The following is a 17,302-nucleotide window of genomic DNA, read 5'->3' as shown; positions in this document are numbered from 1 at the left end:
GTGTGGCCTAATATGGGCAAAAGAAGGGATTTTTTTTTTTTTTTAAAGCTTTCCCTGGAAGAACTCAGGAAGAAAATTTCGCAGCTGGACCCAGATTAATATCATAATATTCTATGGAAATTAAGGTGCATGAGTGCATGTTCAGTCGCATCCGACTCTTTGCAACCCCATGGACTGTAGCCCACCAGGCTCCTCTGTCCATGGAATTTCCCAGGCAAGAATACTAAAATGGTTCCCATTTCCTACTCCACAGGATCTTCCTGACCCAGGGATCGAACCTGTGTCTCTTATAGCTCCTGCACGGCAGGTGGATTCTTTACCACTGCAGCACCTGGGAAGTAACTGACCAAAAAAAAAGCATTGATCTTGAATGTCTAAGCCAAAGCTTAAAAAAGTGAAATTTATCTCTGAATCCAAGTAAACTTTTCAGAAGTCACAACACGGAAACAGAGTTAACAGACTGTCTGATTTGCTTAAACAGCTTTGCAATAGCACTAAAAAAAAAAAAAAAACCACCCCAGAACATCCATTCTATAACGTTTAAATCTCCGGATCTGTATCCTTTCCACACAATTCTATACTCAAAAACGTTTTTAAAGTTTATTGATGAGACCAAATAACTAATAATACACTTTTTTAAAACATCACAGTAGTTTCCTGTTTTATTTTCAACTCCACTTAGTTCAAATTACTCTCCAAAAATGTTATGCCTTTCTATTTAACCAGATATTAATACATGTAATAGTGCTGTGGAATGAATTCTGTGTTCCACACAGATACACTGAAATCTTAACGCCCCCAGTACCTGTGAATGTTATCTTATTTTGAAATCAGGTCTTTACAGATGTAGTAAGTTAAGATGAGGTTATACTGTATGTGGGTGAGCCCTAAATCCAATGACCAGTGTCCTTACAAAGGGAAAGAGAGCTACATGAAGACACAGAGGAGACCTAGAGAAGCAGGCCATGTACAGGAAGCAGAGAAGAAAGCTATGGTGCCACAAACCACAGAAGGTCAAAGATTCCCAGTGACCAGCAGAATCTAGAGAGGCAATTAAGGAAGACTTGTCACTAGAGCCTTCGGAAAAACATAGCCCAGCTGATACCTTGATTTTGAATCTACTGTCTCCAGAACTGTGAGAAAATATATTTCTGCTGTTGTAAGCAGCCCCCAGTTTATGGTAATTTGTTATGGTAGCCCTGGGAAACGAATACAGTGAAATATGGGTTAATACTTCCAAACGTGCTTTACTTGTACACTGGGAGATAAACAAATATGTAAATGGATGGTAGATGGTAGGAGGTGCCTCACTGCTGGAGAGGGAAATTACAGACAAGGAGGGGAAAAAGCTAAAATGAGCTCTGCTGTACTGGACTAGAGTGAGAGACATCAGTAGGAACTAACTTAGCTTAATACAGATACTTATGAATAGACACAAATAATTTTAGATATGCACATATATACAGGTGAGTATATATACCCCAGAGAAGCTACTTCTGTCCTTCATGATGGCACAGAAGCAATGACACCCCAGAAGTAACAAGCACTCCCAGCACACAGATCTTGGTTTCTAAATACTCTTCTCCAACAAAAACAAAAACAAAAACAAAAAAACTAGGGCTCTTTGGAGCAATGGCTGATTCTAGGTCTATGGTAGGGAAAACATAAGATGACCATACAACACCCTACAGTATTCAAAAGAAGTGCTCAAAAACAAAAGGATGGGGGGAGAACACAAAGTATCACAGGAGTCAACCTGAAAGAGTTCCCAATGGCAAAAGCTGGAATAATTTGAGCAACAAATTACTATAGGTACTATAGGACGCTGTATCAGATCAGATCAGATCAGTCCCTCAGTCGTGTCCGACTCTTTGCGACCCCATGAATCGCAGCACGCCAGGCCTCCCTGTCCATCACCAACTCCTGGAGTTCACTCAGACTCACGTCCATCCAGTCAGTGATGCCATCCAGCCATCTCACCCTCTGTCGTCCCCTTCTCCTTCTGCCCCCAATCCCTCCCAGCATCAGAGTCTTTTCCAATGAGTCAACTCTTCGCATGAGGTGGCCAAAGTACTGGAGTTTCAGCTTTAGTATCATTCCTTCCAAAGAAATCCCAGGGCTGATCTCCTTCAGAATGGACTGGTTGGATCTCCTTGCAGTCCAAGGGACTCTCAAGAGTCTTCTCCAACACCACACTTCAAAAGCATCAATTCTTTGGCGCTCAGCCTTCTTCACAGTCCAACTCTCACATCCATACATGAACACCGTAAAAACCATAGCCTTGACTAGACGAACCTTTGTTGGCAAAGTAATGTCTCTGCTTTTCAATATGCTATCTAGGTTGGTCATAACTTTCCATCCAAGAAGTAAGCGTCTTTTAATTTCATGGCTGCAGTCACCATCTGTAGCGATTTTGGAGCCCAGAAAAATAAAGTCTGACACTGTTTCCCCATCTATTTCCCATGAAGTGATGGGACCAGATGCCATGATCTTCGTTTTCTGAATGTTGAGCTTTAAGCCAACTTTTTCACTCTCCACTTTCACTTTCATCAAGAGGCTTTTGAGTTCCTCTTCACTTTCTGCCATAAGGGTGGTGGTGTCATCTACATATCTGAGGTTATTGACATTTCTATCAGATCTAGGCCCTTAAATCTATTTCTCACTTCCACTGTATAATCATAAGGGATTTGATTTAGTTCATACCTGAATGGTCTAGTGGTTTTCCCTACTTTCTTCAATTTAAGTCTGAATTTGGCAATAAGGATGCTGTATGGTCATCTATATTTTTTGGTTTTGGTTCCTTGGGCTTCCCTAGTGGCTCAGATGATAAAGAATCTGCCCACAATTCAAGAGTCCCGTGTTTGATCCCAGGGTCAGGAAGATGCCCTGGAGAAGGAAATGGCAATCTACTCCAGTATTCTTGCCTGGAGAATTCCACGGACAGAGGAGCCTGGCGGGCTACAGTCCACGGGATCGCAATGAGTCAGACATGACTGAGAGACTAATACACACACACTGGATAATAAGCCAGTCCATACTAAAATAAATGATTGCTGCTGTTGTTTTTGTTCAGTAGCTAAGCCATGTCTGGTTCTTTGTGACCCCATGGACTGCCACATACCAGGTTTCCCTGTCCTTCGCTATCTCTGAGTTTGCTCAAACTCATGTCCATTGAGTCAGTTATGCCATCCAACTATCTCATCCTCTGTCAACCCCTTCTCCTTTTGTCCTTAATCTTTCCCAGCATCAGGGTCTGTTCTTATGAGTCAGTTCTTTGCATCAGGTGGCCAAAGTATTGGAGCTTCAGCTTCAGCACCAGTCCTTCAATGAATATTCAGGGTTGATTTCCTTTAGGATTGACTGGTTTGACCTCCCTGCAGTCTAAGGGACTCCCAAGAGTCTTCTCCAGCACCACAGCTCAAAAGCATTAGTTATTCAGTGCTCAGCCTTCTTTATGGTCCAATTATCACATCCATACATGACTACTGGAAAAACCATAGTTTTGACTACAGGAACCTTTGTTGGCAAAGTGATGTCTCTGCTTTTTAATACACTGTCTAGGTTTGTCATAGCTTTTCTTTCAAGGAGCAAGTGTCTTTTAATTTTGTGGCTGCAGTCACCATATTCATTGATTTTGTAGCCCAAGAAAATGAAATCTGACACTGCTTCCACTTTTTCCCTATCTATTTGCCATGGGACCAAGTAATGGGACCAAATGCCATAATCTTTGTTTTTCAAATGTTGAGTTTTAAGCCAGCTTTTTCCACTCTCCTCTTTCACCTTCATCAAGAGGCTCTTTAGTTCCTCTTCACTTTCTGCCATTTAAGTCGTATCATCTGCATATCTAAGGTTATTGATATTTCTCCAGGCAATCTTGACTCCAGCCTGTGCTTCATCCAGCCTGGCATTTTGCATGATGTACTCTGCATGTAAGTTAAATAATCAGGGTGACCATACACAGCCTTGACGTATACTCCTTTTCCAATTTTGAACCAATCCATTGTTCCATGTCCAGTTCCAACTGTCGCCTCTTGATTTGCATACACGTTTCTCAGGAGGCAGGTAATGTGGTGTGGTTCCCATCTCTTTAAGAAAGTTGTTGTTCCATCGCCCAGTCGTGTCCAACTCTTTGCAACCCCATGGCCTGCAGCATACCAGGCCTCCCTGTCCCTCACCATCTCCCAGAGTTTGTGCAAGTTCATGTTCATTGCATCGGTGATGCTGTCCAGCCATCTCATCCTCTGATGCCCTCTTCTCCTTCTGCCCTCAGGCTTTTCTAGGGCAGTTGAGTCGTCTGTTCACATCAGATGACCAGAATACTGGAGTTTCAGCTTCAGTATCAGTCTTTCCAATGAATATTCAGGGCTGATCTTCCTTAAGATTGACTGGTTTGATCTCCTTGCTGTCCAGCATCACAGTTCGAAGACATAAATTCTTTGGGCTTCTTTATGGTCCAGCTCTCACAACCATACCTGACCACTGGGAAGACCACTGCCTTGATATACAGACCTTTGTCGGCAGAGTAATGTCTCTTCTTTTCAACACTGTCTAGGTTTGTCATCGCTTTCCTGCCAAGAAGCAATCACCTTCTGATTTCATGGCTGTAGTCACTGTCCACAGTGATTTTAGAGCCCAAGAAGACGAAATCTGTCACTACTTCCACCTTTTCCTCTTCTATTTGCCATGCAGTAATGGGGCTGATGCCATGATCTTAGTTTTTTTAATATTTAGTCTTAAGTCGGCTCTTCCACTCTCCCCTTCACCCTCATCAAGAGGTCCTTTAATTCCTCTTCGCTTTCTGCCATTAGAGTGGTGTCATCCACATATCTGAGGCTGATGATGTTTCTCCTGCCTATCTTGATTCCAGCTTGTAACTCACCCAGCCTGGCATTTCTCATGATGTGCTCAGCGTACAGGTGAAACAAAAGGGGTGACAGCAGACAGCCCTGTTGTACTCCTTCCTCAATCTTGAACCAATCAGATGTTCCATACAGGGTTCTAACCGTTGCTTCTTGACCTGCGTACAGGTTTCTCAGGAGATAAGTAAGATGATCTGGTATTCTCATCTCTCTAAGAGCTTTCCTTGTCATCATCCACATAGTCAAAGGCTTTAGTGCAATCGATGAAACAGATGTTTTTCTGAAACTCCCATGGCTTTCTCTATACAGGAATATTCCACAGTTTGTTGTGATCCACACAGTCAAAGGTTTTAGCATAGTCAATGAAGCAACAATAGATTTTCTTGGAATTCCCTTGCTTTTTCTATGATCCAGTGTATGTTGGCAATTTTTCTCTGGTTCCTCTGCCGTTTCTAAATCCAGCTTGTACATCTGGAAGTTCTTGGTTCATGTACTGCTGAAGCCTAGCTTGAAGGATTTTGAGCATAATCTTGCTAGCATGTAAAATGAGTGCAGTTGTATGGTAATTTGAACATTGTTTGGCATTGCCTTTCTTTGGGATTGGAATGAAAACTGATCTTTTCCAGTGCTGTGGCCACTGCTGAGTTTTTCAAATTCGCTGGCATATTGAGTGCAGCACTTTAACAAAGTGCTCGTGTTGATATTTACAAATTACCAAATAGATAAATAAGAAAGGACAAACATATCTTAAAGAATAATTTCAAATATTAAACTCAGAAACTTCCTCCTCTAGGAGGCAGAGTTTAATCCTTCCCTTCTAACTTGCATCCAAAGAACAGAATATAGAAAGGAGAAAAACCTTTACTATATGGTGGGAAAACATAGCAAGTCTGATACTACTGGTTCTTGAGCATTTCTAAGCATTTTTAATAGTATAAATCAATGGTTTATTCCTGAATTTCTTGTTGCTGTTTTAGAATGTAAAATTTGGTTTGGTTTTTTAATTTTTTTCCTGACTTAGTGGTTTTCCAGAAAGAAACAAAAGTAGAGGAATGTGCTTAGTTTATTATCTTAAGTTGCAAATTCACTTCAATATCTTTCTAGGTTGGTATATATATAGCTCGGAGAAGGAGATGGCACCCCACTCCAGCACTCTTGCCTGGAAAATCCCATGGACGGAGGAGCCTGGTAGGCTGCAGTCCATGGGGTCGCTAAGAATTGGACAAGACTGAGCGACTTCACTTTCACTTTTCACTTTCATGCATTGGAGAAGGAAATGGCAACCCGCTCCAATGTTCTTGCCTGGAGAATCCCAGGGACGGTGGAGCCTGATGGGCTGCCATCATGGGGTTTCACAGAGTCGGACACAACTGAAGCAACTTAGCAGTAGCAGCAGCATATATATAGCTACCTAATTATTTTAACTGAATACACAGTGAAATATTTAACCACTTCCCTATTGATAAGACACTTGGATTTGTTTCTAACTTTCTTCGAAACAGTTTTACAGTGAATATTCTTATATATGTTATCTTTATTTACCTGTGTGTGTGCTGAATCAAGGATATATACACTGTACATATATTATTTACAGGTAAGTAATTTAACCTCTGTCTCGTTTTCCCATCAGAGAACTGCTGTGAGGATTAAATGAGTTAACCTGTAAGTGCCTAGAACATGGTTAACAGCCACACAGCTGTTAGTTATCATTGCCAAATTGCCCTCTATAAAGGCTGACTACATATACTATTTTTTAGAGTACTGTTTTTCCCATCTTTGCTCAGACACTGGATATTACAGTCTATTTTTTTTTTAAAGGGGCAATTTCACTGGTGAAAGTGGTATCTAATTGTACAGTCTTTCACTTCACTATGACTGAGTTTGATCATCTTTTTGATGTTTATTGGCCATTTGTAATTTTTACATGAATTATGTATTTCTTTTATCTGTGAAATTTTTAAATTATTAAATATTTAAAATTTTATAGATAAACACCTATTTGGGTGCATTAAATAAGGATACTATTTTCCTGTTAATTTGATTACAAATATTTTTTTCCTAGTATGTTTCCTTTTATATTTAGTAGCTTTTAGCAGTGTTCAAAATTTAAATTTCTATTAAAATCTGTGTTGTATGGCTTGTTTAAGAATATTTCTAATGTAAAAATATAAAATAAATTTACTCCATTTTAAATTTAATTTTCTTACAGTTTGAGGTCAGGCTCTAATAACACTTTTTTTCAGGCTTAATCCTCCCTTACTACTTTGAAATGCTGTTTTTATATCATGTACTAAATTTCCAAATAACCATGTGTTTTTAAAAAGTACTAAGGTTGATATACGTGCTAGAGAAATCTCAATATCTAATAAAAATTATAAGTTTGTTTTCTTCTCTGATTTGTTGCTTGATTCTGTTGTAAACTGGTAGGAGGACTTTGATTCATTCTGTGTGTTATTTTCAAAGCATCGTGAAGAAAGCCCCCATGTAAGCCTGCCTAACCCTTGAATTCCTGGGTCTAACCCAGTCCTCGGCTTATCTCAATGGCTGGATTTCCGTGGAGAACAGAGCAATTCTAGGAGCCTCGGGTAATATGCCTTAGCTTATATGACTCATATCACAATGAAAAAAGAAAACAAACTCTTTTTTTAGAACTCCAATACAGACTTAAAAAATACAAAAGCCAATTACAAAGTATATATGGGATGATCCAGTTTTATTCTAAAGTTTGTGTGTATGTGAATAAACACAGAACAAAATATCTAGAAGAACATGCAATACCCTAATAACACTTGTGACCTCTGACAACAAAGCAAGGATCAGAAGACAGAAGATAAAGGGAAATTTTACTTTTCCTCTATTTAATGCTAAATGAATTCAAAATTTTCAAAGCCCATAAATTTAATACTTGAAATACAAATTTGCTTTTAAAATTATGGTCATATAAAATAAATTTACTTCATTTTAAATGTGCTTTTTAAAAATGTGCATTTTTCACCTTTTTTAAAATCATGGTGGGGGGAATAGAAAAAATACACACACTAGTTGACATTAAGGAAAAGTTTTACAATCTTTTTTTAATTATTTTTCTCTTTATTTTTTCTCATTTATATCTATATGACAAATTCTCTTGTTCAAGATCATTGCCTAAGTTCACAAAGTTACATTCTCCCCCTCTAAAACCCACTGAAATAACAGAAAAGTAATAAAGTGGAAACTCATGGCAATGAATAATATAGGACCATCAGCAATAAGAGATTACAACAAAATTTCAGAAGACAGAAAATTTAGTGTGGTAACTATTGAAAAAATAAGTCTTGGGAATGCAGCACAGGGAGTCCATCTCTCTGGGGAAATATCAAAGAGGCACCAATCTCAGAAATACCAAGTACAAAGCAGGCTAAAACAAGAATCTGTAACTGAAAGTCTCTCTATATACATATACATATATACACACACACACACATATATATATGCATCGTTTCATTGAACAAAATCGAGCACCCAGTACATACTAGTCCCTATACCAGTCCCTATTCTATGATACAAACAATAAATAACAAACCCAAATAACAAGCAATAAACAACAAATAACAAACCCAAAGTAAAGCAGGGTAGTAGGTACAAAGCTGTGACAGTGGCAACAGAAGTATCACTGTTTCAGGGAACCTTCCCAGGGAGGGAAAATTTGAAGAGACATGAGAAAAAGTAAGAGTCCGGGGAAGGAGAATAATCACTTTATTTATTAAAGTACTGATGGTAATACAAAGAAACCGTGCTAAGCAATTTAAAAGTCATATTATTAAATTTCCATAAGACTTTTAAAAAATATTATCTCCAATTTGAAGATGAAAAATCTCAGGCTCAGAGAAATGAGAATTTATTCCAGGTTGCACAGATAATTAACTGATAACAGGTCTAACCAAAGCTATAGCTCTTAATCACCATACTGATGAGAATAAATCATTTCATCTTTTGAAAACTAGTTTACTAACATCGTATAATATCATTTATATGCAGTGATCTAAAAAGAAATGATACAAATGAACTTATACACAAAACAGAAACAGATTCACAGACTTAGAGAATGAACTTGGTTACCAAGGGGGATGGGTCAGGGGAAGAAATAGGGAGTTTGGGATTGATATGTACACACTACTGTATTTAAAATGAATAACCAACAGGGACTTACTGCACAACACAGGGAACTCTGCTCAGTATTATGTAACAACCTAAAAGGAAAAAGAATTTGAAAAAGAATAGATAACACGTATATGTATAAAGCTATGGTTTCTCCAGTAGTCATGTATGGATGTGAAAGTGAACTATAAAGAAAGCTGAGCGCCAAAGAATTGATGCTTTTGAATTGTGGTGTTGGAGAAGACTCTTAAGAGTCCCTTGGACTGCAAGGAGATCCAACTAGTCCATCCGAAAGGAAATCAGTCCTGAGTGTTCATCGGAAGGACTGATGTTGAAGCTGAAACTCCAATACTTTGGCTACCTGATGCGAAGAGCTGACTCATTGGAAAAGACCCTGATGCTGGGAAAGATTGACGGCAGGAGGAAGGGCATGGCAAGATGAGATGGTTGGATGGCATCACTGACTCAATGGACATGAGTCTGGGTAAACCCCGGGAGTTGGTGATGGGCAGAGAGGCCTGGTGTGCTGCAGTCCATGGGGTCACAAAGAGTCAGACACGACTGAGCAACTGAACTGAACTGAAAACACTTTGCTGTATAACTGAAACTATCACAACATTGTTAATCAACCATGGAGGTCAGAAAGAAGTGATAATACTTTTCAAGTAATAAAAGAACTGTCAAACTAGGCAGTATTGTATACCTACTGAAACCATCCTTCAGGAATCAAGGTGAAACCAAGACAGTCTCAGTGGGAGAAAAACTAAGATAATTTGTTGCCGGCAAATGTATCCTAAACAACTGACTAAAGGAAATCCTCTAAACCAAATGTAACCAATAAAATGGAACCTTGGAACAACACAAAGGAAGAACACAGGAAGCAAAAATATGAGTAAACACAGCAGGTTCTCTATCTCCTCCTGAGTTTCCTAGATTATGTTTAACAGATGATATAAAAATTATAACACTGTCTGATGCGGTTATGGTTATATGTAAAGGAAAGAGCTGAAATAATTTTATTATAAATGGGGTACATAAAAGGATATAAAGGGAGAAAATGCTTCTATAGTCCAAATGTTAAAATGGTAAGCTATATATACATAAGCTTTTATATTATATATCCACATTATATATAACATATAATACCTAGAGCAACTGCTAGAAGAGCTATACAAAGAGATACCCTTTTAGAAATACTATAGTTAAATCCAGGTAGAATTCTATAACTGTTCAAGTAACCCAGAGAAAGCCAAGAAAGTGAAAACAAAAACAAAGAGAACAAACAGAAAATCTGAGTATTAATACATCAATAATTACATTATATATAGTCTAAATATACCAACTAAAAGACAAAGACTGGCAAAGTGGATTAAAAACCATGACCCAACTGTACGTTGTTAATAATGATTTAACTTTGAATATAATGTTTAGACAAGTTAGAAGTAAAAGAACAGAAAATATATACCATTTAAACATTAATCAAAAGGAAGTAGAAGATATTAAACTAGATAAAGTAGTTCAGTTCAGTCACTCAGTCGTGTCTGCCTCTTTGCGACCCTGTGAACCGCAGCACACCAGGCCTCCCTGTCCATCACCAACTCCCGGAGTCCACCCAGACTCACGTTCATTGAGTCGGTGATGCCATCCAACCATCTTATCCTCTGTTGTCCCCTTCTCCTCCTGCCCTCAATCTTTCCCAGCATCAGGGTCTTTTCAAAAGAGTCAGCTCTTCGCATCAGGTGGCCAAAGTATTGGAGTTTCAGCTTCAACATCAGTCCTTCCAATGAACACCCAGGACTGATCTCCTTTAGGATGGACTGGTTGGATCTCCTCGCAGTCCAAGTAGACTTCAGCACAAAAAAATTACCAGAGACAGAGAAAGACATCATGCAATAATAAGAGAGACAACCCACCAAGAATATATAGCAATCCTAACTGCATATGCACTGAACAACAGAGCTGCAAGATATCAAACAAAAGGTTATAAAACTAAAAAATTAAATGTACAAATCCATAATTACAGTTGAGACTTTTAATACTTCTTTTTTCAACAACTGAACAACTCAACAGAAAATCATCAAGGATATAGAAAAAAATCAACACCATCATCCAACATGATCTACTTCCTCAAAAAGACAAACTATTGCAACTCACCCAACATGAAAGATAATTTGAGTAGTTCTATGACTATTAGCACTATTGGTGCTGGAGAAGACTCTTGAGAGTCCCTTGAACTGCAAGGAGATCAAACCAGTCAATCCTAAAGGAAATCAACACTGAATATTGATTGGAAGGACTGATGCTGAAGCTGAAACTCCAAATCTTTGGCCACCTCATGAGAAGAGCTGACTCACTGGAAAGACCCTGATGCTGGGAAAGACTGAGGGCAAGAGGAGAAGGGGGTGACAGAGGATGAGATGGTTGGATGGCATCACTGACACAACGGACATCAGTTGGAGCAAACTCCGGGAGATAGTGAAGGACAGGGAAGCCTGGTGTGCTGCAGTCCACGGGGTCACAGAGTTAGATATGACTGAGTGAAGAACGACGACTATTAAGGAAACTTAATTCATGATTTTAAGGTATTAATATTAAAAAAAAAAAAGAAATTCCTAGGCCCAGATGGTGTCACAAGAATTCTACTAAACATTTAAAGAAGAATTAAAACCACTCTATTCCATCTCTTCCAGAAAATAGAAAGAAACACTTCCCAATTCATTTTAGAAAGCTAGTATTATCCTGATATCAAAAGGAAAAATACTCCTACTTACAGATGACATAACTATCTACAGAGAAAAATCCAAGAAATAAACCCCCAAAACCCCTCTGAGAATGAAAGAGTGAGTTCAGCAATCTTGTAATATACAACTAACACACTGGTACCAAACTTGGACTATAAAATGCCATTTACATTCACTCTCCCAAGAATGAAATACTTAGCTATAAATCTAACAAAACATGTACTGGACATGTATGTTGAAAACTATACAACACTGGTGAATGAAATAAGATCTAAATAAATGGGAAAACATACCATTTTAATGGATTAGCAGACTCAACAGAGTAAAGATGGCAACTCTCCCCAAACTGATAGATGGACAACATAATTCCTATTAAATTCCCAGCAAGACTTTTTGTATAGTCAAAATTACTTAAAACTTACACAGAAAAACAAAACAACCAGAATAGCTAAAACAATTTTCAAAAAAAATTAAGTGGATATTATTCTGGTTTCAAGATTTATATTGCAAAGAAAATAAACCTCAATCTAAATCTCACACTGTGCAGTTAAGGATCAGCATGTCTGGGTTTTCCACACACTGCACATTCCAAGAAAGGTTTGGCCCTTGTCTGGCTCCTAAGATGTAACCTCTAAATTCTTGAAACACCCTGCCTAATAAGAGTGTCTTTGTTTACCTGGGGACCTTGGGTAACTCCAAGCATATAGTCTATGCTAATAATGTGATTTATGGTAGGAGTCTTGAACCACGTAAGGTCAGCTTGACTTCTCAAAGGCTGGAAACTAAGGTCATGCATACAGGCATTCAACCATATCAATATAACCTACCCACAGTAAAAATCCCAAACACCAAGGATTGGGCCTTGCCACTGTGTGCCCTCGCACAACACTGCTGAGAGAACTAATTACTGTCCACACAACTCCACTGGGAGAGGACAACTGGGAGTTTGGACCTGGTGTTTTCTGGACCCTGCCCTTTACCTCTCTGTTACTAATTTAAATCAGTATCCTTTGGCTGTAAAAAAAACTATAACCACTAGTATAATATCTTTTCTGAGTTCCAGCAAATAACTGAGCCTAAGAGCGTTCTCAGAAACACCCAAACATATACACATTATAAAAATATTAACTCAAAATGGACCACAGACTTACAGAATATAAAATGATTAAACTTTTAGGGGGAAAAAAAAGAGGAAAAAAGTAAAATATTCAAGATCTGGGACTAGACAAAGAGTTCTTAGCCTTGATCCCAAAAGCATGATCCATACAGGCAAAAACTGATACACTGGATTTACAAGCTTAAAAACTGTTGCTCTGCAAAAGACACAGTTAGAGGATGAAAGACAAGCCAGACTGGAAGAAAATGTTTACAAATCAAATAGCCAACAAAGGATTAGTGTCTGAAATATACAAAGAATACTCAAAGCTCAACAATAAAAATGGAGGAAATCCAACTAGAAAACAGCAAAAGATAAGAACATTTCAACAAACAGAACAGATAGATGGCAAATAAACATCTGTGAAAAAATGTTCAACATTTTTAACCTTTAAAAAAAAATGAGAATTAAAACCAAAATGAGATATCACTACATTCCTACCAGAAAAACCTAAAATTTAAAAACCAAAGAAAAAAACAAATAAATAAAAATCACCAAGGGCTAGCAAGGCTGAAGAGAAAGTTTGATTATTCATACTGATCTATTTACATTGTTGATGGAAACACAGTAGTCACTCTGGAAAACAGTGTGACGGATTCTTTAAACACTAAACGTGCAGCTCCCATACGACCAGCAACTGCACTCCTGGCCACTGACCACAGAGAAGCGAAGACGTATGTTCACACCAAACCTTATGCATGAATGTTTATAATAGCAGCTTTATTTCTAAAAGCCCCAAACTGTAAACAACCCAGACGTCTTTCAGCGGTTTAATGGTTAGGCAAAATGTGGTCTCTCCAATACCACCATTGCTATACAAAGAAAGGAACTATTAATGCACACAACAACCAGGATAAATCTACAGAGAGAAAAGCCAATTCCAAAGAGTTACATACTGTATGGTACAGTTTATAGGGTATGCTTGAAATGACAAACAAAATTACAGAAATGGAGAATAGATCAGTGGTTTCCAACAGTTACGAAGAGGTGGGAGGGAAAGTGGGTATGAACAGAATCAGGTATACTGTGGTGAGAGAAATGTTCTGTATTTTGACCTTATCAATGTGATACTGCAGTGCAGTTTTACAAGAGACCAAGGGGTGGGGGAGCAATGAGCTGAAGGTTGCATTAGCATCTCTGTACTATTTCTTTAAATCACGTGTGAATTTACAATTATTTCAAAATAAAAAGTTTAATTTAAAAATGAAGGAAGGAAAAACTAATCTGATCAGAACAATTTCATTTGATATACAACAACACTGAATATTACTAAATACTCAAACATTATTTTATAATTTTTTAGTTTGGAACAATAAGACATGTCCCTTGCTTTCTCAATTACAACCATTCTACAAAGCTTCATGTCTAACCAGTAAGAATTTAACTCACCTTCCACGCTGTCAGAACAGGAAGTTCCAATGCCAGTATCACCACTGTCAGAAGCTATACTATGTCTCCTGATATGGCTATTTCGCTGGTTAGATGGGACAGTTGTGGCCTGCCACAATGATTCATTACCAGGTAACCATGCTGATGAAGAATAATCTGGGCCTACAAAGGAAAATATGCAAAAAGTTAATAAATTTATGATGTCTATGAGTAGGTAGAAGACATCTTTTGGCCTTGTTAAAAAAAAATACAAGTAAGATAAAAAGCTTATTTTCTGCCAAAAATAACTCAAATAGATCAGTAATATCTATGAGTCACCAAATAAACTTACTTATCAGACATACACAAATTCGATGCTGACTTAGCTTTCTTTGACTGAAGATATCTGATTTCTGCTTACAGATACTGAACTTTTAAACACAGAACTACTGTCTGATATAAAATGTCAACTCTATCATCAATCTGTATGGAAATGTTAGTACTCTGCTCTGTAATATTTGATAGGTAGGCATCTGTGATCCCATATACAGATATTATCTGAGAACTAGGACTCAGGAAAAATCTAATCAAAGCATATTGCATGACAATACATGTAGAATGCACTTGTGGAAAGTCACTCAGTCGTGTCCGACTCTTTGTGAACCCGTGGACTATACAGTCCATGGAATTCTTCAGGCAAGAATACTGGAATGGGTAGCCATTCCCTTCTCCCAGGGATCTTCCCAAACCAGGGATCAAACCCAGGTCTCCCGCATTGCAGGCAGAATCTTTACCAGCTGAGCCATCAGGGAAGCCCAAGAATACTGGAGTGGTTAGCCTATCCCTTCTCCACAGGATCTTCCCTACACAGGAATCAAACCAGGGTCTCCTGAATTGCAGGCAGATTCTTTACCAGCTGAGCTACTAGGGAAGCTGGAAAGTCAAAACAATCTATTTTCTACTACGATAGCCTAACCACTTAAAATTTAAAATTATTTTGCATTATTTTAATTGATTCTATTTCTTTAGTTATCTTTCAATAAAAGTTTAACACCAGAGCATTTCCTGGCTCTTAATTTTCCCTTTTGAGTTACAATACATCTTCACTGTTCAGCTAATTTATCACTTTCAATGTTCTCTTAAACTTCATTTTCACTTATGTTGCCCATTTTTACTTAACTGACATTTGCCTTTACCTGATTTATCCATCATTTTACCTTCTTGTTCATTCCTTCTTATCTACAATGCCTCAAAATATACCATGGACCAGGGTCAATCTGTGAACTATTTACTACTAGCCTGTTAACAATTAGGAACAGAAATAAAGGATAAGCACTGAAAAATGCTTATAGTAATTTGAAAGCAATTTTAAATCTTGAAATTTATACAAAAGCTATAGCAGTACATATCTTTATTAATGTTCAACACAGTGACTCTAAACCTGAAGACTGCAGACTTATTTGTGGGTGTTAACAAGTTCTGTACAAGAATTTTAAGACTTCATTTCAATTATACCCTTGAAAAGTAATAAGCACATTACAGATGACCTGAATAGCTACCTTAAAGCAGACTTATTATCACATAATTATAATGCTCCCATTGGGTTTTATGTTTGCAATTGCAGTTGCTTCCAAGTAATGGAGAAATGACAAGGCACTTATCATCATGATGTGAAATAAGACACCTTTACAGAATTATCATGTTACATGCTATCGAAATTGGCAGGCAAGGAGAACTTTCTAGCAGTTTAATAAACTCAAGAATCACAAAATGACAAACATATCCAGACAATTAATCACCATTATTTTACCATATTTATAATAGACACTCTCTATATTAATATCAAAACATATAAAGAGATTAATAATAAAACCAGAATCTATTTTCTACCATATTAACCCCAACATTAAAGCTTTAGTTTTAATAAAATACTGTATCAAATTATTTTATTTTCTATTTCTATGCAATTTATAAATTAAGTTTGAATTAACTCAAGTTTAAAAAATGGTAGCCAAAGAAACACTTCCACCAGCTTTGAGGTCCAGAACAAGTGAAAACTGTAGATTCTACATCAGTCTCAAAACTGGGTTTATCTTAATTCATCTGATTAGGCACTCACATATTAAAGCACCAAGTGAAGGCGTTCTGTCACCAAAAGTGCTCTACTGTGATCTGTCTATTATCTGCACCAAACATCCCTCCTTTAAACAGTTCCTCAGGTATTAATAATATTCCATTTAAATGAACTCCAAGTCCTATCTAAACCATTATCAAAAAGGAAAAACAGCCCACTATTTTCTCTCCCAAGTGCAAACCTATTAGTTGGAGAAATATTTTTTTAGGAATAAAGAACATGGGCTTCCCAGGTGGCGCTAGTGGTATAGAACCCTCCTGTCAATGCAGGAAACATAAGAGACGCAGGTTCGATCCCTGGGTGGGGAAGATCCCCTGGAGTAGAACACAGCTACCTATTCCAGTATTCTTGCCTGGAGAATTCCATCCATGGACAGAGGAACCTGGAGGGCTACAGTCCATAGGGTCGCAAAAAGTCAGACACGACTGAAGTGACTTAGCAAGCAGATAAGAGCATAAATAGGCTGGAAGTACATGGAAATGGCGAATAAAGATATGAAAAGATGTCCAACCTTAGTAATAATGAAATGAAAAAGACAACAATGCTTCTATTTTTAGACTTTTAAATCATCTATAACATTAAATACCACTGGCAAATATTTGAAATACCAATGTCAAAGTGCAGGAAACGTCCACATACTTTTATGGGTACATAAATTGATAGAGCATTTCAAAATTAGAACATCTGAAAACAGGTATCTCAATTTCAACATGTACCTAAATTTCAACATAAGACCTCCTACTAGGAATTTTTATAAAAAAAAATAACAGAGAAGTATAATAATATACAAGCACAAGGACAGTACTTCTTTAAATAAAAAAATAAATGCCTAGAAACAAAACACTGTCTGTAAGTTAGTTGATACTACTTAAGTGCTAAAAATAATTTTATTGACCTATTTTTTTTA

General features: G+C 37.5%; 1 protein-coding gene across 10 annotated transcripts in view; it reads right to left on the bottom strand.

The window, feature by feature from the left end:
- The window catches only part of CEP85L (centrosomal protein 85L), a 161,311-nt gene that overhangs the window by 111,279 nt on the left and 32,730 nt on the right, over positions 1-17,302 (bottom strand). For all 10 annotated transcript variants that reach the window (XM_086317134.1, XM_086317128.1, XM_086317130.1 and 7 more), the window contains one exon: positions 14,283-14,444. Coding sequence is in view for 8 of the 10 variants with exons in the window: in XM_086317128.1 (XP_086173254.1) it covers positions 14,283-14,444 (162 nt within the window). In the remaining 2 variants the exon portion in view is untranslated. The remainder of the gene's footprint in view (positions 1-14,282; positions 14,445-17,302) is intronic.

The sequence above is a fragment of the Bos grunniens genome, chromosome 9 (assembly GCF_055505025.1).
Source record: "Bos grunniens cultivar Pamir isolate PY7600 chromosome 9, Bosgru_T2T1.0, whole genome shotgun sequence".
Taxonomy (NCBI): domain Eukaryota; kingdom Metazoa; phylum Chordata; class Mammalia; order Artiodactyla; family Bovidae; genus Bos; species Bos grunniens.
The sequence above is the reverse complement of the archived record's forward strand: the minus strand, read 5'-3'. Positions and strand labels throughout refer to the sequence as shown.